Source organism: Lissotriton helveticus, chromosome 5_1 (assembly GCF_964261635.1).
Source record: "Lissotriton helveticus chromosome 5_1, aLisHel1.1, whole genome shotgun sequence".
In the NCBI taxonomy this organism is placed as follows: Eukaryota; Metazoa; Chordata; class Amphibia; order Caudata; family Salamandridae; genus Lissotriton; species Lissotriton helveticus.
In genome coordinates, this window is record NC_136065.1 from 1,738,007,210 (window position 1) to 1,738,029,063 (window position 21,854).

The 21,854-nt window shown below is 40.1% G+C and overlaps 1 protein-coding gene across 1 annotated transcript in view; it reads left to right on the plus strand.

Annotated features, from left to right (window-relative positions):
• ZNF281 (zinc finger protein 281) overlaps positions 1–21,225 on the plus strand; it is a 56,356-nt gene extending 35,131 nt beyond the window's left edge. The window contains exons 3-6 of the mRNA XM_078645021.1: positions 1,876–2,002; positions 4,431–4,514; positions 5,322–5,440; positions 18,246–21,225. Coding sequence (XP_078501147.1) covers positions 1,876–2,002; positions 4,431–4,514; positions 5,322–5,440; positions 18,246–19,892 — 1,977 coding nt within the window. The 3' untranslated portion in view covers positions 19,893–21,225. The remainder of the gene's footprint in view (positions 1–1,875; positions 2,003–4,430; positions 4,515–5,321; positions 5,441–18,245) is intronic.
• The last annotated feature ends 629 nt before the right edge of the window (positions 21,226–21,854 follow it).

Here is a 21,854-nt window from a genome sequence, read left to right on the forward strand (position 1 = left end):
TGGTTAAGGTGGCTTTCCAGCATCTTTGCTGGGGCTGGAAGCAACGAAATGGGGCAGAAGTTTTTAAGCACCTCCGGGTCCAAGGTAGGCTTTTTCAAGAGGGGTTTCACAACGGCGTTCTTCCATTGGGAAGGAAAAATGCCATCCCTCATAACCCTATTCATGATCTGGAGTAAAGGGGGCAGAAGAATATCCTTACATTGCTTAAGGAGAATGAGAGGACAGGGATCAAGGGGTGAACCCGACCTGGTCTTAGCCAAGAGGACATCCAGTTCCTGCAGGGAAAGAGGAGGAAAGCTAGACCCAGGGATAAGATTGGGAGATCTAACAAACACTGGGAGGGGAGGGACCTGAGAGGTAGAAACAGATGTTGAGGCCATTTGTAGCTCTAGGGCCGAAACAATATCAGCAATTTTGACATGGAAGTATTGGGCGATATTGTCACACAGCTGTTGCGTGCAAGTAACAGGGTCGGGAATCTTCAAGGTGGTCAATGAATCCACGATGTTAAATAGCTCTTTCGGCGAGGTAAGAGAGATAGTGAGATTCGAGAAGTATTCCTGCTTCGCTCTTATGACCTCAGCCCTATATTCCCTCAAAAGAGCTTTATGGGTTTCCCTATCCCGAGTGGCCCAACTAGTCCTCCATAGTCGTTCCTGCTTTCTGCAGCCTTGTCTTAAAAGTCTTAACGACTCAGAATACCAGGAGGCCGACGGCCTTTTTCTGGCTGTGTAGCGCCAGGAGACAGGTGCTAGCTCATCCATGGCAGCAGAGGTGGCGTTTTCGAACCTCCGAACCGCTGATACAACTTCCTCATCCATAGAAATAGCCATGGTGGGAATTAGGGGAGCTAATAACTCATTGGTTATCCTCCTCAAATTTCGCCTGAGTTCCATATTACTAGGGCCATTCGGAATATTAATAATAGGAGTGGTGTCCACCACTTATAACTATCATTTGGGAAGTTATAAGAGGCAATTGTGTCTCAAGGGTACACACCTGTTATACCTCCACTTGGCAGGGGCACAAAAATGTCTTGGGTTGTGAAATCGTACCTGTGAGTTAGTAGAGAGTGAGCTACGTTAGGTGTGTCACTGGTTCCTCGGAGGTCACATAATGACTGTAAATGTTCCTGACCCTGACAATCACAAAGTTACATTATGGACTAGCATGGTTGCCATAAACCTCGCATGATGGGATTACTTTATTTAAACTAGAATTAGCCTTAGTATTGTCAATTACATGACTTTAGCTTCACAACCCTTTTCATAAAACATGAAGGGGCAGTGGGGGTGGGGGAGAGGGGGTGCAAGCGACCACGCAGACCAAGACAGAAGTGTGAGACAGCCTGCAAACGCATGCACTATTATGGAGTGCTACAACTAAAATTTAAAAATGTACATGCTCCAGGGGAGGGACAAACACTAAAAGACTAAGTGATGCTGGAATGGGCTGAGCAAAAATGCACGTAAAACACAATGGAAAAAACTGCATTTGTATACATCGCAAGGGTGCCTTTGATGTACTGTGATCAGATGGTTCAGAAGCAGTATAAAGTGCCCAGATGGGATCTCCTTTAAAGTTTACACCGTGCCAATGTTGTATGCTTGGTTGTATGCTTGGTAAATTAATAATTTATTGAAACAAATGTAAAATTCTTGTTTTGGAGGATATTTTTTTAACTAATAATTCGGACATCTTACACATGGGTGGACATATCCAGTGTATATAGATTTAGTCAAGATACTCCTGATCAAGATCTAAGCTTACAGGTAAGTAAATAACTTGTTTTCATAGATGATGTATTCATGATCTGAGGAAAAAATGAGCATATTTACTGTATCTCTAGCTTTCTTTAATCATTTTTTTTTTTAGCTTTCTTTACTGGGAGAAGTGGAAAGTGCCAGTTTATCCCCAAGTCAGAAGCCTCATATCTGTGAACATTGTAATGCTGCTTTTCGAAGTTCCTATCATCTGCGTAGACATGTGCTGATTCATACTGGTAGGAATTATTGTTTTCTTATTGTCATTGTTGAAGAACCTTCTGCGTGAACTATAGGGTTATTTTTGAACTCAGATATTTTTGAATATATTCTTCCTAAAGCCCTGCATTTTTCATCAGGTCTTTTTAAACTGTTTGGGATTTTACACAGAAATGCATCTAAATCATATTTATATTCTATGACCTTTCTTTGTAGCAAAAAAAGTTGTAGATGTAGCAAACAAACTTTATGAAAATTAGATGGTACTGGTTTGTAGACCCCTGTCTTTGTGACTTATGGCTGACCAAGTCTTGAACTGTAGAGAACCTAAGCTGCTTCTTAACCCAAACTATTTAGAATTACCTTTTGCTACATTGCCCATGTGACGTTCATTTTTGAGATGTATGATTTATAAGCAGAATAGACCTATTCTATTCCAGAAGGTCTGTATCAATGTGCGGAATGGCTGGATAACTACTGAGTTTGTAAATATAGTTCTTGCATAGTACTCCTGGCCCTCGTGTCCACCCTAGGGCAATAGAAAGGTGAATATGCTAGAATCCACCACCTGCATCTCGTGGTGGAGTTATATTATCAGCTGTAAAATACAGTTCTAGCCATAGATCGATGGCAAACCAGGAGAATTTGTTGCTGAGAAACCTTTTGAACACAATTTGGTGTTACTTGTTAAAAATGGCTTGGAATAAAGCAGGATTGGTTCAGGATCTACCTAACTGTCTCCATGCAGAGTACTCAAGCAGACAGACGTCCAAGATTCTTAATAGAGCAGTGTGTGTAGATATTTTGCATCATGGGTGCACCGTTTCCTGTTTATTTATTTTTTGCATGTGTATTTATCGTTTTAAGTTATTTGTACTGTTTTTAGGTATGGGGTTTGACAATGCAGCTGTCAAATGAATGTCCCCTTGTTTATCATGTTTTGGCTCACCCCAATGGACTGTTATAATCTCGCCTAACATAGTTGGGTGTATGGATGTATCTTTTCGCCTCCACTCAAATGCTTGTATTGGTCTACTTTACAACCATAGGCCTCACAGCATACTCCTGCAGTTTGCAACTTTGTCTCACTCTAATGGGCTGTGGTTGGTGTCTGCGCAAGCAAATGAAACCAAGATGTATTGGCATTGTCAGTGCTTCGCTTGTGTTGGGGATTTTTGATAAAAAAAATAGGGGGGCTATTTCGTGTTTGGCATGTTTTGTTTTTTAGTTTGAATGGAAAACATGACCAATAATTTTTTTAAAGTTGTTCTGGGATCTCCACCTGCGTAGAGAGATTAACACATTTTATAAACCCAGGAACAATACTATTGGTGAAGAACTAGGTTTACAAAAAAGTAACATCCTTATCCCATCACCTGCCATCTTTGCCTGCTGGATTTTGTAGTCTTATATATCAAAGGGAAATGACTTGCCTTCCATTATGTTTCATTGAAAGTTGTTCATAATTGCTCAGAATAAATGTTTGGGTGGACATCTGCAGTCTCTCATACAGTTTTGGTAATATGGTGGAATTACTTTTAGATGTGAAAGCATCCAGACTTAAATCACAACAGAAATTGTAATTGTGTGTAGTTCGACTGGTCTTTAATATGATATGGGAGCTAGTTTAAAAGTCATGAGTGAAATTTTTACACCCTTTATAACATTACGAGCTGTGGAATTGTGAGAATGTCTTCATTTTGTGGATTACTAAACTTCCATTCTATTCTTCTTTCTGCAAGTAGAGGATAGCAGTTTCCTCTTCTCCGCTCCTTTATTGATCCACACAATTACTTGGCAATCGCATAAGGGTAAATACCAAGAAATAACTTTGCTTCACAGAATTAAGTGTTTTTCGGTAATGTCTGCTCTGTTCTGGTGGACTATTGATGTTGCAATTTGGCTTTTCAGTGCTTAACCCAGAACAAACTATGGAAAAAGCCATTGACTAGTGATCACTAAGAGATGGTGGAAAATGTCCACACTAGATCTACTCACTGATCACCATTACTGCCCAAAAAACGTACGGCTCTTGCTATGTGGTTAGGAAGAGTGTGGTTAAGAAGTTCGTTGGTACTTTTGTTGAAGTAGGTCACTGCTGCTGGATGTTGTTTAGGAAGGTGGGAAGAGTTCTGTCCTAGAATGGAAAAGAAATGCGTTCTTATCGGTGGCAAGAATGCATGTTGTGGGTAAACAACAATTTTCTTAGATTGCTCCACATTCCTTTAGTAGCATAGGTTGGACCATTTGATATCTTACTGTTTACTTATGTGATTTGTCTGTGTAGCACCGTGATGATGCTTAATATTGAGTGGCAGTTTTACAGAGTCATTGCTAGGGATTTGCCCTGTTCCCTAAGGGAATAATTAACAGAGCTCTTACTGGGAGGGTGTATGGGTTACAGTGCCATTTGTTCTTGAAGTTCATTCCTTACCATCTTCTTTTTAGGTGAAAGGCCTTTTCAGTGCAGCCAATGTAACATGAGTTTTATTCAGAAGTATTTACTTCAGCGACATGAAAAAATACATAGTGGTGAGTACCAATAATTAATATTTTTGAAAACCATGAAAGCTTCCACCTAGCTTTATAGATTTACTTATTTCTCCTCTTTCAGTAGTCAGACATGCAGCTTTATAGTTTCTTGGGTTTCTTATTCAGTTCACTCCAGAGTTTCGATGTGTTGGGTGTTTGTGCTTTGACCATACCTTTTGTTTTATTTGTACTTGTTGTAGTCCTTAGATCTTAAAAAAAAAAATATATGCATAACCATTTTGTCAGTCCTACCCACTTAGTCAGATCCTCTTTATCCACCTTGATGGTTTTGATGTAGCTTAACTTATCTATGGCTAATTGGCGGCGTGTCAAACAAAGTTGATAATATGTTTGCCTCGTGAATTTCACTGTTTACTAGTGAACTGTTTTTAACTTAATTTCAAGAGTCAGTTTTCTATTTAATTTCGTTAGTAAATCTTCATGTACAGTCTTTACGCCTTGTGCTCTACTTATAGTTACTGTAATGTCTACGCTAATCAAATAACCCTGGAAGTACATGGTGCTTAGTCCCTTAAATTAATGTGTATTGATAAGGAAATGACCTGCGCACCATTATGAATTATTCTTGTAGATAGTTTCACACCCAATGTCTAAAAGAAATGCTCACAGTTTAGTTCACCTTTTTGGATGGCTTGAAGTAATTATTACCATGTCCTGCAGTCGCAGTAATATCTGCGGGTCACACCCATTATCCACATGACCCTGTGTAGGATTGTGATATTAATTAATTTTAACTAACTATTGTCTAGTGTTTTATGATTAGTCATTTATGCTTATCTTTTCAAGGGGAAAAGCCTTTTTGTTGTGATCAATGTGATATGAAATTTATCCAGAAGTATCACATGGAGAGGCATAAGAGGACACACAGTGGAGAAAAGCCATATAAATGTGATACTTGTCAACAGGTGAGGAAAAAAAATAGACATTCGCTACAAATTACTTTCTTATATTATTCATTTCTAAGGCATCATGGGGATTTTCCTTTGTTTTTCATTGGTTGCATGGGCTGGTCATCAATGCCATGGTGTTTTGTATATGGACTTATTGTTTTATTAAGTTCACATTGGGTTTTTGATGATGGGCCCAAGTGGTCCTTTTGCTAGATTGCAGAAGCAACCTGATGTGTAGTTTGCAATTCAGAGTCTGTATGTCCTTTGATGTATTTACTGGCATGACAATTACAGGCATATGTTTTTGTTTTTGTTTAGGTAGGGCATCCTATTTATTTTTTAGAAAGCCAAGGCTTTTCTCTAATCACCACTCATGTTTGTATTACTGTAATGTCATGGTAACATGTTGGTTTTACAGCTTTCATTTGATCACAGTGATGTCCACTATTGGGTTTGCCAATGTGTTTATATTAGTGCAGACATTGGAAAAATGTACATTGGCAAGCGGACAGCTTGAATGAGTATTGCTTACACTTTCAGCATGACTGCTTGCCACAATATGGTGACCACCTTGACAGTATAGAAAATTGTTTTATACTTTCAAGATGGCTGCCATGATGCAAGAAGTAGTTATCAAGGCCAATGGATTACTCATTGTTACATGGATGACTGCTGTGACTACTTTCCGCAGACCCAGGCAATGGCATGATTAAACGGTTGGAGTTGTGATGTACAGAACTTTTTTTGTTGCCCTCCAAATACTTGCTATGTCTGGTAATTTCATGCAATATACTTTGACTGGAACCTATCTTTCCCTAAGTAGTGCTATGTGCAAAGCGAATAAGGTGTACACAAGGGCTTTAGGGTGAATCCCAGGATGGGGGGGGGTGTTTGTCCGTCCGTCGCATTGGAATTGGATATCGGCCTTCATCATAAGACCAGAACTTTTAGAACATTATGGGATGTTTGTTTCCGAGGGACCAAACTCCAGTATGAGTATGTTGCACTTGAATTTCATTGGATTCCCCCAAAAGTTTGGCTACCTCGTAGAGTGGTTGGTTTGCTCCCCCATTGGTCACTCTGTATTCTTGTGCTGTGAGCCAGAAAGTGTGGTCACCTTAACTTTCAGTGAAAGCGCTATTCCTAGCCATTGAAAAATTATACCAGGAACAGGAAGATGGATGACCTCCTACACAAGTTGACAGCAGATTTTAATCAATGTAAAATAGTAGTAGTGTGACGGTAGATCTTCAAGGCACCCTAATAATGATAAGACAAAGTTAGCTCGCTGCAACACTTGTCGAGGGTTTGTTCTTTCTCTTGTTGAGATCAACATGCTGTTGTATATTATGACCTAATGCATGCCAGGTTCCACAAAAAATGCTGGGGACTTCAAAACCACATGCTCATATTCTCCTGATGATCTGCAGCTATGTTACTTTACTGAAAGTAACTTACTCGTGGCTAAGGAAAGAACTATATTACTATGCTATTGAACCCTGATGCTGACTAGTTTTATGCTTTTTATTATAAATGTGAAATAAACTCCTGTATTATTTTTCATGGTACATGCACTTTTGGAAGTTGGAACCCAAACGTAAATCTCAGACTTGCTTGTAATCGGTTCTAGTGCAAAAGTATGTCCTATACTCTTGTCTTGCGTGCATGCAAAGGGCTGAGCGCCTTCTAAAGGTGGAAGTGGGAGAACAGCCAACGCAGTTGCTTTGGATTGTGTGAACTCTAAACATAAGAAGTGAAATGCTTACAGTTTATATTTTAGAGCAGTTGTTCTTAACCTGGAGTCTGCAAAACCTTCTCAGATGGTCCAAGTCTGCCTAGAAAATGAAATACTAAGATTGATAAAGTGCATATAAACAAAGATGCAAGATGTAAAAGTAAACATTTTAAAACATTCTATAAAGTTGAAGGTATTTGAAATTGGAAGCTAAAAATTAAGTTACTATCCTCAGGTTTATTTATGGGAGCAGGGCTAATGCATCAAACTTAGTACGGATGATGGGTTGCGTCAGTTGAATTTTAGAAATGCTCCAACATTCTCATTAAAATGTGTCATTATATTTGGGCATTTTATACAATATTTAATCATTTGTTTTTGAAGCTTGCTTCTTTATGTTTTTGTCTATTGTTTTGTGGTTCAAATAAATGCTTAGCCGAGGTCATGCTTTCCAGTAATGCTCAGTGTACTGGGTACCAGTAATGATTAACTGGGGTCCTCATAAGTCAAAAGGTTAATAACCACTGTTCTAACACTAACTTATAGAAAATGTATTATCGCCACACCTTTAGGAAACTGTCACACTGCTATAGATGATTTTACATGTGTCAGTTGGCATTGGTTGCAGGATTTTCAGATGCCTCAAGTGCAGAAAACAAAACTAGGTATGCATATATTTTTGCCTAGTTTGCTGCTTTAAGTTCTTAGGTCTAGCTTAGGCAGCGCTTGCCCTGTCTCTTTGAGACATGCTGTATTCAGGTATGAACTTTAAACTACGCCCTTTTTCCGCCCATCTGTTCAATTGACTTCGGTTACTTTTCTTTGTAAATGGTGACTTTTGATTCGTGGAAAGGCTTAGTAATCCTTGCTTAGTACCTTCATTTCTCCTATTGTAACCTCCCATGAGGACTGCCCCTATTACATGTTTTGCTACTCTGTATGTTCAATTTACAGTCTCTGAAGACTATTTTCTAAAGACTTTCTCCTACCTGCTGTTGCGGGAAGGACAAGCTCTTCTGCAACTGCTTGTTTTGCAGTTGCAACTCGAAACCGACCGGAAGTATTTGAACGCTTTACGCGATCTCCAGTTCCAAAGTAGCAGAGCGCCCTGATAACATTTTCTAGTGAGGACATCGGGCAGCATTAGGTTTGCTTCTCGGTTTACTTGCTAAAAACGATTGACTTCAACAAGCGGCTCTTACCCTCCTTTTTTTCCTCAATTTGTTTCACTGTAATATGGATCCAAAAAAGAAAAACACTTTGGCACAATGGCGTCTTCAGTTGAAATTTTTCTATTCCGAAGTGCGGCCTTTGAACAGAGACAAAAAAAAGTTCAAAATACAAAAAGCGGTATTCACAATCATACACTTTTTTAGCGCCACTTTACAGAGTTTGCCAGTCAAGCGCTACTTTTGTTTTTCACTTTTCGTTAAACAGAGTTCACTTCTGCTCCGCTGCTGCCCCCACTCCCCCTTCTTATTCCCTCTTTCTCTCGGTCTTGCTCCTCCTGACTTGCTGAAAACCATAACTTCAAGCAACTGCTCTTCACCCCTCTTTCCTTTTCTTGATTTGTTCCCCTGAGAAATGGGTTCAAAAACATTTTGGCCTCACCTGCTGCTCTGTGTCGGGCAGACGCATTTGAAGACACCTGGGCAGAAGGGGGCTTTTAGCGCTCTCATATAGGTATTTATTTACATATTTAGTAGGGTTAGGTAGCCTCGGGCATGAATCTCTTGTAAGTCAAATTATTGTGAACAAAATCTGTGCAACACAAAGGAGCCTTGCTTAATAAATAGTGGGCCTGGTAAATGAATATTTGTTCACACCATGCTGACCGAGTGCACAACAGTGCTTCAGTGCGTACACAGGCCTAGAAGGTGATAGGGTCCCTGGTTTGTCACTGGTACTTTTTCTAGTTTATGAAAGCCGAGAGATCCCTCTGGGGATTATTCGTGCACCAGATACAAATAATAAATAATAATAATAATAGAGTTGTACCCTTTTCTGAATGATGTCTGATTTCAAGTCGTTTTATCTCTGTTTATCTGCCAACAGATTCTCAGTGACTGCTTAGTGTTAGAACTCATGCCTGCAACATCTTGTTGTATTATGTGCACCCTAAGCTTTGTGGTTTGGGCAAGCTTCAGTTTTTTGAAGTTTTTTGAGGATGGAGTCCATCGTGTCCTTGAGGTTTTTTTTTGCTTTTGATGGGTGAATTTGGAGTGGGTGGTTTTGATTTTGTTCTATTCGTTGCAGGTTTGGAGTCTTTTTTCACCCATCCTGAGGATTTGTGTTCTCGGTTTGTTGTAAAGGGATATGGCAGCGATTACTGTTACGGCTTACCACACATAGTTTATCGGGTGGGATGGACAGATTTGTCGCAACTGACAGACTTGTGTCTTGATGTTAAGACACTGTTGTACTTGGCTTACCAGGTTGACTGCTCAACTTAACTGTTGTACTTGCTGGTATTTAGTATACTTGCTGGTAATTACTTAGGCACTTGTAGGTCAAAGGGCTTAGTTGTCACAATGAATTAATTGAAGACCCAGTGCTTGAAGGTGGTTTTATCGGTGGTTTCACCTGGTGAATTAATCTGGTGGCTATGACTGGAGCGCAGGCGGGTGGGGAGCAGGGATTCTTCTGCTCCTGAACGAGTATCTGCTCTCTCGTTCAGTACTAGAGTTACACTTGGAGTCACTTCATTTGATAGAGCGGGGTGACCTTCCCAGAGACTGAATTCAGAGCATCAGCTCCCCAGTGATGCAACATAAGGGCTGCTTGCCTGGTGAGTGTGCGATGTACTCATCGTTGCGTATACTGCTTTTCAGGGAGAGTGGTAGGGTTGAAATTATTCACAGGCCACAGTTATGTTGGAAAGGCCCCGTACCAGGCCCAGACATCTTGATGGCCATGCACTCATGGTGGGTGTGAAGCTTAATTCCCTGTTGGTATGCACAGCCAGGGCAGGGTGAGGATTGTAGCGGTGGTAATGGTGGCGCACGTTTGGGGGAGTTCCTTGTACCTATGGCCCAGTCACACACAGTGCCCGGTTGCCAGTGTTAAAACTGTAATATTCACAGACAAAAACCTCTTGTTTCGTGCAGATCGGAGCTGGTAGATAGTGCAGGATGGGCCCTGGTATCCTGGGTTACAGCGATCACACTGGATTCTTAATTATAGGCCACGTTGTATTGCAGGGAATGAGAGCGGCCATGTTGGCGCTGGGGGATCGTGCAGGGGTCGGTATTGCGGTGTATTGGCAGCATCAAGATGGATTTTTGGGCCCCGAGCCTCAGCCCCTTCAGGTTCTAGTGCCCTTCCCCGGTGTTTCGGCAGTCTGATGTGGTCCACTCTTTCTACAGAAGAGAATGCAGCGACAACAGGATTGAGCTCCGACTCAAGAGGCCATTTTCCTCCATCAGGCCACGCCCCTCCATTTATAACTTAATGTTTAAGGTAAATTTAGCGTGCATAAAGATAAGCAATTAAGATTGATTCAGAGGTGTGGAATTCCTATAGTGCGATGCCCAGGACATAGTTTGAGGTCAGGGGCAACTATTTTTCATGTGTATTTTGTCCTTGGGACAAGTAGGCCCAACCCCCTACAGCTCAAACCCTATGGGCTGCCAGTTTACAGTATCACATGTCTACAATTAAGGTAATATGTGTGTCCATGTGTTAATGCTGTCCAAATTTGTATTAATGGTTTATTAATGCCAAGCCTTTATTATCAGGGTGAGCACTAAAAGTAAATGTAAGCGCAGCCTGCACTACTGACGGTGGTTCCAGTGTAAATGTGTACACACGTTTTCAAAGTTTAGTAATATGAGTATTTTTATAATTCTCCCAGAATGCTCTGATTATATATGCAAATATTTGCAGGAGCGTGAAAGCAAGAGTGATAATTCTCTGCTTTAAAAATAAAATGTTCACAAAAAAATGCAAGTAGGAAAACTAGTTTGCTAGACTACTGTAAGATTTTAGGTACCATATCTTTGCAGCTTCATTTAGTAACATGTTGATGTATGCTAGTATTTCCCAAAATATTCATAATGAAAATCATTGCAAATACGATTGTGAAACAAAAATAAATAAGCATTGGTAAAGCCATTAGGTCTGAAATTGGTGGTCAGCATTTTGGTTTTGTCAATGCGTGACTTGTTTAGGCATGGTTTTTGTAAAACCATATCGGTGTGAGGAGCTGCTGGGATTTCACCATTCTAACAAGCGTTAGCAAAAGCAAAACGTTGTTTTTGGTCCCAAAAAGCACACATTGCCACAGCAGTTTTTGGCATTGAACAAAACTACTTTGTGTATCAATATGCTCCTTGGAAAAGAGCAGAATAGTGTCACTCACAGTGAAGCCAGCTGTTACAGAGAGAGGATTTTAATAAACACAAAAGGTCACGATTAACACTAGGCCTAATTTGAGGCCTAATTATTAGTCTCAAAAGTGCATCCATGGTATATATCCTTGCATTTAGTGCATATATACTGTGTCCATGAATTCACAAGAATTTACAGAAGAAGGCCAAGAAATAGTACTCCATGAAAATATTTGTGAACTGCATTTTAGCATGAGCAAATATGCATGTGTGGATTTGCTCATGTAAAAATCTGAATGTTTCCTAGTTCACTTTTCCTCCAACCACTTTTTTCCCAACCCTGGAAGAAGTTTTACCTCTGCCACAGTCAGGAGTAGATTTCCAACCTTTCTCAATATGGGAAAAGATTATAGAAGAGTTGGTGAAAACCCTTAAAATATGCCAGTTAGTAGGTTTGCACAGACTCAAAAGGGCATACTAACCCTGGAATTACTTACCACTACCTTCAGCCCCAGTACGTAGACCGAAACGTAGCAACATAAGTGAATTGGTAGTATTCAAACGCTACTACGAACCCCGGCATAATTTGAGAGGTTATATCAGAACTCTTATATAATGAGATTGCTGCCGTAATTTGTCACCGCATAACATGGCACAAAAGGGAAAAGTGGATTTTGTTAGAGGACAAGTAGATTTATGAAGCAACCTGCCCCATGGACAAGTAGATATTTCATTGAATTCCACACCCCTGTTGATAGTTACCAAGAGCTAAATATAAACTCTGAAACCTCATATTGCCCTGCCCAAAATAAGCAATAAATAATGTCGGGGCTCCGTAACAGAAAGTTTCAATTCTATTAAGGACACGAGGGTAGGATTATGCCTTCTTTCTTAGGTTTGTTTTTTACTGCAGCAACTTTAAAATATCGCAATAAACTACCTATCCCATCAAACTTTGGGAAATGAAATTAAACCGAAAACCAATAGGAATACTAGTAGTCCAATAATAGGCCTTCATTTATCATCATGCCTCCTCTTTCTTCGCGTGACCGAAATCCGTTTTCACATGAGTGGTATTCCTATCTGGTCAGCTCATTTCCTAAAGAGAACAGATAACACCCTACATGTAACAGAGTTCTCATAAGATACATTAAGCCAAATAATGGTGAACGATTCCTAGCCGTGACATACCTTGAAACTTTAACAATATTAGGTAACGATTGTATTATCCAGATTGAATGCATGAAATGTAAAGTCTTACTTATTCTTCCAACATTGCGTGAAGAGGTACTTCTGTCCCTCGAATTTGGGTGGAAACTGTTCTAAGCGCGGGTAGGATAATCCTTGCCTCAGTGTCCTTAATAGAATTGCAACCTTCTGTAACGGAAGCTATTTTATTCTATGTCAGAACCAGAGGTGAGGTGAGGATTATGCTTGTTGACCCCTAAAGATGCTACTGGTTTGAAGTAGGAATTCTTCAAGGTAGAAACTGAGGACCAGTCGGCCCCATTCAGAATGTCCTCCAGACGGGCCCCCACAGCAAAAGGTTTCAAAGCTATTGCACCTCTATCAGAATGTGCACCAAACTTGGAACAGTCCATACCTTTCTCCTGCATAACCCATCTTGCAGTGGTTGGGGATGAGACTGCGTGAAATGGTTTTCCAATGCACTGAGGAGTTGTCTCCCCTGTGGGTCTGAACTGATTAGTTATAGCTTCATATGCTTTTGGGACCTCACCACACAATTTGGGACGATCATCAAATGCTGGTTAAAAAAAATCGACTGTGAATTACACTTTATTCAACTAAACACGTAAAAAGTGACTCCATTTGGGGGAAATACTTTCTGTAGTATCCAGTGCCTGCCAACAGATACCCTTATGCATGAGTTCAGGCACAACAACCTGCCTGCAACATGCGTTGCTACCATAAAGCTCTTTCTGAGAATGTTATTTGTTGCTTTTCCATGTTAAGAATGTTGTTCACATTCCAGAGCACTGAATCCTTTGGTCCTGAAGGAACGGAAAGGTTTATGTCGCTCATCAATTACCATGTTAAGGATGCCCCCCAGGTAGAGGACTTTCGATCGAAGGATGCCCTGCTGAAATAGTTAAGCAAAAGGTATTCACTGATCTTTAAGCCAAGCCCTTAGATTAGGACAACATCTGACCATACGGGACCCAGGTCTCTCTGGATGCACCAGCCCAGCCACTTCAACCAGGTAGAAAGGTATCTTTTCGTTGTGCTCTCTGACCATGCCTTTGAAAAGAGGCATTGAGCTTCTTGCAAAAGGACTGCGACGTAACAAATTTCCCAGTGATCCTCCATGCGATTGGAGACAGTTGTCTTCCTGATGGATGTGGATTCCGTGAGATGTTCACAATTGTCTGCAAATTTAGCAAAGCGCTATCCCTATTTTAGTTGAGAAGAATGGAGAACACTTACTAGATCCATCTCAGAGTGAATTTCCTCACGATCCTCCTCTGCCTCCTCGGTGGCATGGTCTTCTGCAAGGGTAGAACTCTGAACCTGGTCTGGTCTTGCCACTGATGGCGTCGAGAGACCTGGCCCCTGGAGTGCGATGTTGCAAGTTTGTGGCTGGCTGAGCGCCCTCTGCCGTTACCAGCCCTGGGAAATTCTTGGGGGTAAAACCACCCTGAGCAATAGGACCCGACTCCAAAGATGTCAGGCCTCCCAACTGGGGATCCACCTTGATCAGAAGAGCTCTCCGGGGCTCAGTGTACAGGGCACAGCTGGCGTTCCCTAAAAAGAGAAGTGCCAGTTGTCCCCAAAAAGATAGATTGTGTGAGGAAATAAGGGAACCAGATTGTTAAGCTTCGTAAGCCATATCAAGGGTTTTTGGGGGCTGCCCTGTAATGTCTAGCAGTTTATCATAGCAGGACCATAATGAGCGAGCTATGCCTTAGTTTCGGGATCTCGTTTATATGTCCCTAGGAGTGTAGCAGTATTGGCTTCTATTTCTAAAGGTTAAGGCCACCTTGGCCTCATGCAAGGGGTAAGGACATTTTGCTCTTTCACTAGCCAGGGTTTCCTTTTCAAGGGGTTTCCTCAACCTGCCTGCAACATGCATTGCTACCTGGTCTGCTGGAGAGGTTATCTGGGTCGAGCATATCAAAGGTATCTGAGTGATGAGATTTGATAGGGGAGTAGGTGGGGGGGATTAACCTCAGCGTCCGGAGACTGATACCACGGCCTCAAGTGCCCGGGACTCCATCTGAATCCCTGTGAGAATCATCCACATGGGAATCGTCTGCCTCCCGGGAGGAATTATGCATTGAGGTTGGTCTGGGTGCAGCTTCTCCTGATGCATCACCCACTTGATTGGGGCTCAGGGTTCTTGGAAGCCAGACACTGAAATAGACGCCTTTGTGAGGTGATTGGAAGTGTCCATTTCCATGCCTTGGACGTGTTTATGTTTTGGTCCCTACCTTCCAAGGGTGTTTTTTTTAGGGACTCCCACCTGCTGCGAGGGATTGTAAGGAGTTGGAGGACCTATCAAGATAAGGGGTTCCGGATTACAATAGTCTAGTTGAAGGAGTTTACGTTCTAGAGGAACGATGGCCAAGGTGACCGTTTATATATTGACTCCTCACAGAACTTCTCCTCCCTAAATTGCCAGCTGGAAGCTGAAGTATGGTGCTGGGTACAAAGCTTTTTGCTCTGGTCTGTGCCTGCGTACCACTGCTCCCTCTTATTTCTCTAGGCTATGCACATGCGCTGTCCCAGCGGTGTGAGCAGGTATTGTACTGTGCTGCCAAAGTACAGACTCCATCCGGGGCTTCTGAGAAAATCAATGGGTTTGAGTATCCAAATCGGCAATACTGACCCTCAAGGGCATCCACACTTGAGAGGCTGAGCTAACACAGCCAATACAGACCCTGCTGGGGCACCCAGTGCCATGGGCTAAGGCTCTCGAGGCGGCATGAAGCTTCGATTCAGATGGAGCCGCATGTTGTCAAAGAAGCCTTAGGTGCACCCCTATGGGTGCAGTGAGGCCGCCCTCTAGTGGGCAGATGTATTGCACCACAATACAGCCTGCAAGGAATGTAGAAACAGCGACGAGTGATGAGCACTGAAATGCGTTCCAGCTGCACCCCTGTGATCACCGTGGAGAGAATAAATTTGATCAAACCAATAAAATCGCCTTGAAACCCCAAACCCTCGAGAAAAAGGAACTTACCTCATGGGTGCGGAGCTGCAAAGAAAGCAGGCATGGTGACAAAGAAAGGACCATTATTGTACTGCCAGTGTTCCTATTGGTTGTTGACTTATTATCCTTTCCATAGCTTTGTTTGGAAAGGTAGTTAATTGTGATGTTTTAAAGTGGCTGTTGTAAAAGAGTAAAGTGAAGAAAGAAAGCATAAGCCTCGCCTCCGTTCCTGACTAATTTGATATTTGCGTTATTATCCCATGTTTTGTGATGGCTAGAAACAAATGAACAAATGTTTTGGCATACGATGTGACAGCGGCTCACTCTTCACAGCTAGCATTGGAAGTGAGGGGATTTCAAAATGTTAGTCTGTTTAAAAAAAAAAAAAAAAAAAAAAAAAAAGTGGAGCAATGCCTCTGCTGGCATTCTCACATTAAGAGGGTCTTTAGCAGGCAGTGGTTTTAAAATGTGAATAGTTTTAGCCTTCCCAATAAGATGAGAATTTTACAAAAATATCTTCGTGTTGCACTTTAAATACGCATGACTTTTTTTTCTTTTCAGTTTCTCATCCTTGAATCAAACTTTTAAAAATAGCACCAAATTCCTCAATCGCAGCGATCAATTTCTCACTTGGTTTAGTGGATTTGACTTGATGTAGAACCTTTTGTTTGGGGTGTCAGGGCATGGTGGCTATCTCAGTCAGGACTGTCTGGCATCTGGGCCTCATTGTTCCAGAGCCTAAACGATAGGTGCCACCCAACACAAACTCATTTCACCAAATCACTTTTCAAAATAGTATTATAATTTTTCAATAAATAATCCAAGAAGCAATCATAAGGAGAACCTCAAGCTAAATAGAAGTGAGAAATAGATATACAAGACAGCTGCTGAAAGGACAGACCGGCAGTACTGTGACTGTCTTCCAGTCTCTGGTCCTGAAGCACAGAGGAACAAAGTCAAGCATGGTACCATGGTACCATAAGAAAGAATCCATAACTCAGTGGCCTTTCTCTCGAATCTATGCCCTAAGATTGATGTAGTTTCAATGAAATATTCTGCTAGATATATTTAGTATGCACGTCAAAGGTACGATCCAACGGTGAACCCACACAAACAGATGTCATCTTTATAAAAGAAGACAAGCAACAATTTATGCACACAGTAGTACTAAATCGGCTTTAATGCCATTGCAAAATAAGTAGAAGACTAAGTTAATCCATAAGGGAGAAGAGTTAATGCCTAATATGGTATTCCATTGATCAAGGAATTTGTGGTGTTGATTCTACGAAGACAGTTAAAGCCCCCAGACCTTCTAAAAGGCCACACAGAAAATCCAGAGCAGTCATACCAGGTTCCTCTCATAGTTTAGGGCAATAGTTTGTAAAAGAGCAATGTCAGTAGATAGTCTGGCAGCATCCTCTACGTACATAATGCCGAAACTGATATTTTAGTATTGGGTGAGATCGCTCCAAATTCCTCCATGATGGAGTAGGTGAGTATTAAGTTTGAGTACACTTCCAACCACACTCTGAAATGTAAAAAGAAAATTGGGATGTTATTTGTTTGATACAGAACTTGCCTTTACTCCAAAGATCAGTTTATTTTTAAAGGTTAAATCCTCCTATTAGATCCCAGTGAACTCATAGATTCTGTTCAAGATTCTTTCCACTGTATATAAACTTGATGGTTGAAAGTTCTAGTACCATCAAATTGCCTTTTAGCTAGAGCACATTGAGTCTGCCGTGCTTCATCAGATTTCTGAAACCTAGGCTGAGAACAGAAGTTATCCATCCCTACTTCAGATAACCTTGTTCAGGCTGCCACTTGACTGATATAGTATTCTTCAAAGGCTTTTAGAGATATGCTAACTCAACTTTCATGCATTTGATTACATTACATTATTAACTACTTTTGCTGCATAACATGTGCTCCTTGATAACTATACTTTCAAGTTCTCACTTAAGTAAAATTTGAACTTAAAAGGGTGATGATAGATTGTGTATAGCATATAGAGTATCCTCTTGACATATGCTACCTTAGCGGTCTGTTATGTAGGTTTGCATTTGTATATCTATATATAACAATACATTAATGTATTCTAATGTAAAAAAAAAATGTCCAGGATTTGGAATTCTAAACTTTGGCTAGTGCACAAAAGATACCAAAAATGTGTATATCAGAATGTATTTTCTGCAACAGTTCCCTTTTACTTCAAGCTAATTTCTTGCACTTTTAGAAACACTCCCTCAATCATACGGGTACAGCAAGTTTCCACTTATAGGCCTTGATCACTGGTATAATGACAGGACTTTGCATTGGATCTTGTTTCCCTTTGTTATACAACAGTTGACTTGATCAGTCAATTAAAACATGAAGCTGGCATGAGAATGTGTTATTACAAGCACTAAAAGCACAATTCATGGGAAAATACCTTTGAAAGGCACGGGCATAGTAACCCTTCAAATGCTTGTTTTTTGTAATCTGCATGTCAGAATGTCAGTGCTTTAGAAAACTTTAATGTATGCATTTGTGAAGGAAATCCAATGATGCAATATAAACACTTAACTGTTCTGTTTATGTCATCAGTATTTTTCAAGAACAGATAGATTGCTGAAGCATAAGCGAACTTGTGGTGAAACCGTATGTAAAGGAGGAGCCGGATCAGACATGGAACCTGGATCATCGAACAGTATAGACAATTTATCCGGTAACTTTGAGTTATCTCAGGGAAATGCTAGTTCTTCTGGAAGGAGAAAAAGTAAATGTAAAAGTCAATCTACTGAAAACAAAGAACACAAATCTGGCATCAAAATGAATGAACCACAATTGCCAATGAATTCAAGCATGCAAAATTATGCAGTTGAGATTCCTGTAGTGTCTTCCAGTAGTGACTTGGTTGAAATGGGTGTAGAAGAAACACATGCAAGAGTGCCAAAGTTGGTTTTCAAAAAAGTAAATCGAAAAAATGCTGAAAAAAGTGAACTTAATTTGATGTCTGGCATGCCAGACATGGTTAGGCAGAAACATTCTACAAAACCCAGTAGTACTCTTGAGCTGACAACGAGTTCGGGGGAAGAAAGTATCAGTCTTCTTCAGAATGCAAATACTAAACAAGGCCAAAATAGTAGCAACTATGATGACGCCATGCAGTTTTTGAAGAAAAGAAGATATTTACAAGCTGCAAATTGTAATAGTGCCTATTCTGTAAACGTAGGACACATGGTCTCCCAACAGTCGGTCATTCAGTCTGCAGTTTCAGGTGTTATGGACAGTGAAACCCCATTGGCGCTGATAGATTCTTCTACTCTGAGTACTGAAATAAAGGCCTGCCAGGACAAATCAGGAATTCCTGATGAAGTGCTGCAGTCTCTGTTGGACCACTACACTCACAAATCAGAAAGTCACAATGAGGTTCCATTTACTATAAGTGAACATGTGGATTTAACACCCTCAGGAGAACATTCACATTTGGTTCAAGAAGAAAATGTTTGCTCAGACTCTCAGTCAAATCAAAATGATAAAGCAACTATGTTATATGAGTACTCCAAATACCTCCAACAAGCTTTAGAACGAACGAGCCATAGCACTAGTTTTCCTTTAGGACACGGTTTACAATTTGTTAGTCTTTCTTCAACTTTGTCTAATCATTCTTTGTTTTCAGACAAGCAGATATACACTACATCCCCTCTAGAGTGTGGTTTCACCCAATCCATTGCTTCTGTACTACCTTCGACTTTGCCAAAGTCTCATTTTGGAATGCTGGTAGGCGCACAGCCTAGTTTTTCCTTATCACCTTTGGAGTCCACGCATCAACAGTTGACGCCTTCACAAGAGCTTGCAGATCAGATAGACCCACAGAAAAACTTGGAGACATCTTCAGGCTACCAAATCTCATCTCAGGAATTAAACAATCAGAAGGAACCACAAAAACATCTAGAATCATCTTCAAATTTTCATCTTAATTCCTCAGAGTTGGACAACCAGATTGATCATCAGAAAAACATTGGATCTAGAGAAACTTACCAGATTGAAAACTTTGCACAAGCATTTGGTTCTCAGTTTAAATCGGGCAATAGAGTACCACTGGCCTTTAACACTAACTCTAACTCAGACGTAGACCATCGAATACGGACTTCAGTAGCTGAATTCTCAGGGTACACAAATATCTTGTCTGATGTAAGTGAGTCGGGTAATTCAAGAGTAAAGACATCAACCAGCCAAAGTTACAGGTAAAATCCCGGAGCTGAATGTCTTTTAATATAATTGTTAATTTTAATTTGAGGACACTGCCATTAGAACATTTCTTCACAATCGTGTTAAGATTAATGTAACTGATGCCCTTTCAATGCAATTTTTGTATTTAGTTAGGTTAAAATATTAGTGTGATGTTAGGTCAATTTGTATTATGAATTTTAATCAAGATAGTGGTTAATAAAAAGGCTGACATTTTTCATTTTATTGATAAATGTGAAGCAGTCTACGGTGTGCATGTAGATTGCCAGGGAATAGCCCACAAACTAAAATAAAAGTACTGCTTGCTCCCCTTTGTTCCTTGGATTAAGGTTTACCACAATTTGTTTACTCTCAGGAATGGATATTAAAATAAGGTATTTACTTAAATATCTTCACTTTAATGGATTTACATATGTGTAGGTGAATGGAATACTTATTTAAGTAACATTTATAAGAGCTAAGAGTCACTGGATAACTAAAGTACTCTTAAGACCCTAACAAATTTAAAGGCTCTTGATTAATTTTCTTTTGTCTTCCAAGCACCACCAGTGTTCATATGTAAAGGCTATATTCTATTGGATCCTACATCCAGCGATAGAAAAATAGCTTTAATACTGCATATTGACATGTTAGTAGCACACTTGTTCAAATAATGTATGTACAGATTTACTTTGATATACCTCATGTTACTGTCTAAACAAGCCAGGGACGTCAATCCAACTGTTGTTGAATAAAGTAATTGGCATTGTGCAAATGTATTACACTTTTGTTATAAAACAGTGTTTAAAATTATTACTTTGAAATGAAATGACAACTTAAAACTCATTAGCTGGTTCATGTATGTGTTTTACCATAGTGCTTATTCAACTAGTAATCCATTGTCAAGTATTGATAGATGCCATTGCTATTAATTTTGAAGATGATGCCTATTTGTAGCATGGAGTCTGCTTACATTCCGTACTTCCGTTTCTTTAATGTTGGGAAAGTGTTAAAAATAAACTTTGTTTAAAAGGTCATTTGATTTAATTAAGCACATTGTGTTGGCACAATGTGTTCGAGTAAGTGCAAAAAGAGACTCCTTTTATTCTGAACTGATGATGCAATTAATAGAGACTGTAACACTATTCAAATATGACTGAAATTAATGTTGTGCAGGTTTTCATTTTTTTATAAAGTCATCCATGCAATATTTTACAATGACGCAAAGTACTTTGGTAAATAAGTTATAATAAAAGTTTTAAGGGAAATATTTTACACACTTTACCTGTTTCAAAAACAAATTTTACTCATTTTGGTTGTTTGAACAATAAAACATTCATAGTCTTTGGTCAAATGTTGTGTTGGGCAGGACATGTGGTACATCCTAAGTGATACAAGTGTGTAAATAACGTTACTTGTTTTTTTTCACCTGTCTCCTTTAGAGCATTGAATTCGGATTTCATACAATAGAGCAGGCGTTCCGATGATACAGTAAAAATAGATTTTCTTAGTACATTTTCATGTTGAACTTAAAGGCACTGCATTTTTGTGTATATATATAGTGCGTGCTTGGTTCCTTAATCCTGCTAGTAGGCTTGCAAAGCAGAATATGTTGGAGACCCTGGAATCATGTATTTCCATAATAACATCTTTATTGCAATTCCTAAACACTCAATGGTCCTGCAGAGTTGCAAGACGCTAGCACACTTTTTAAATAATAGATCTTTTTGCAATATGAATCCTTTTCTAGATACGCATGCTATACATTATTCTGCCATCTAGTGTTTGAGTCCGCAAACAAGTGTATTTTTCCTTTTTTTTGTGGCTAGCAGTCCACTGCAATAGTATTTAGTGGTAAGTCCACCCCTTGTGTGACATCAGATGACACGCAGGAAGTTCCTGTGCCTGGTCGGAATCTTTATATTTTATTTTTACCACTGTTTGGGTATGTGAAGACTGCGATGCCTGCATTGTGTTTGTACT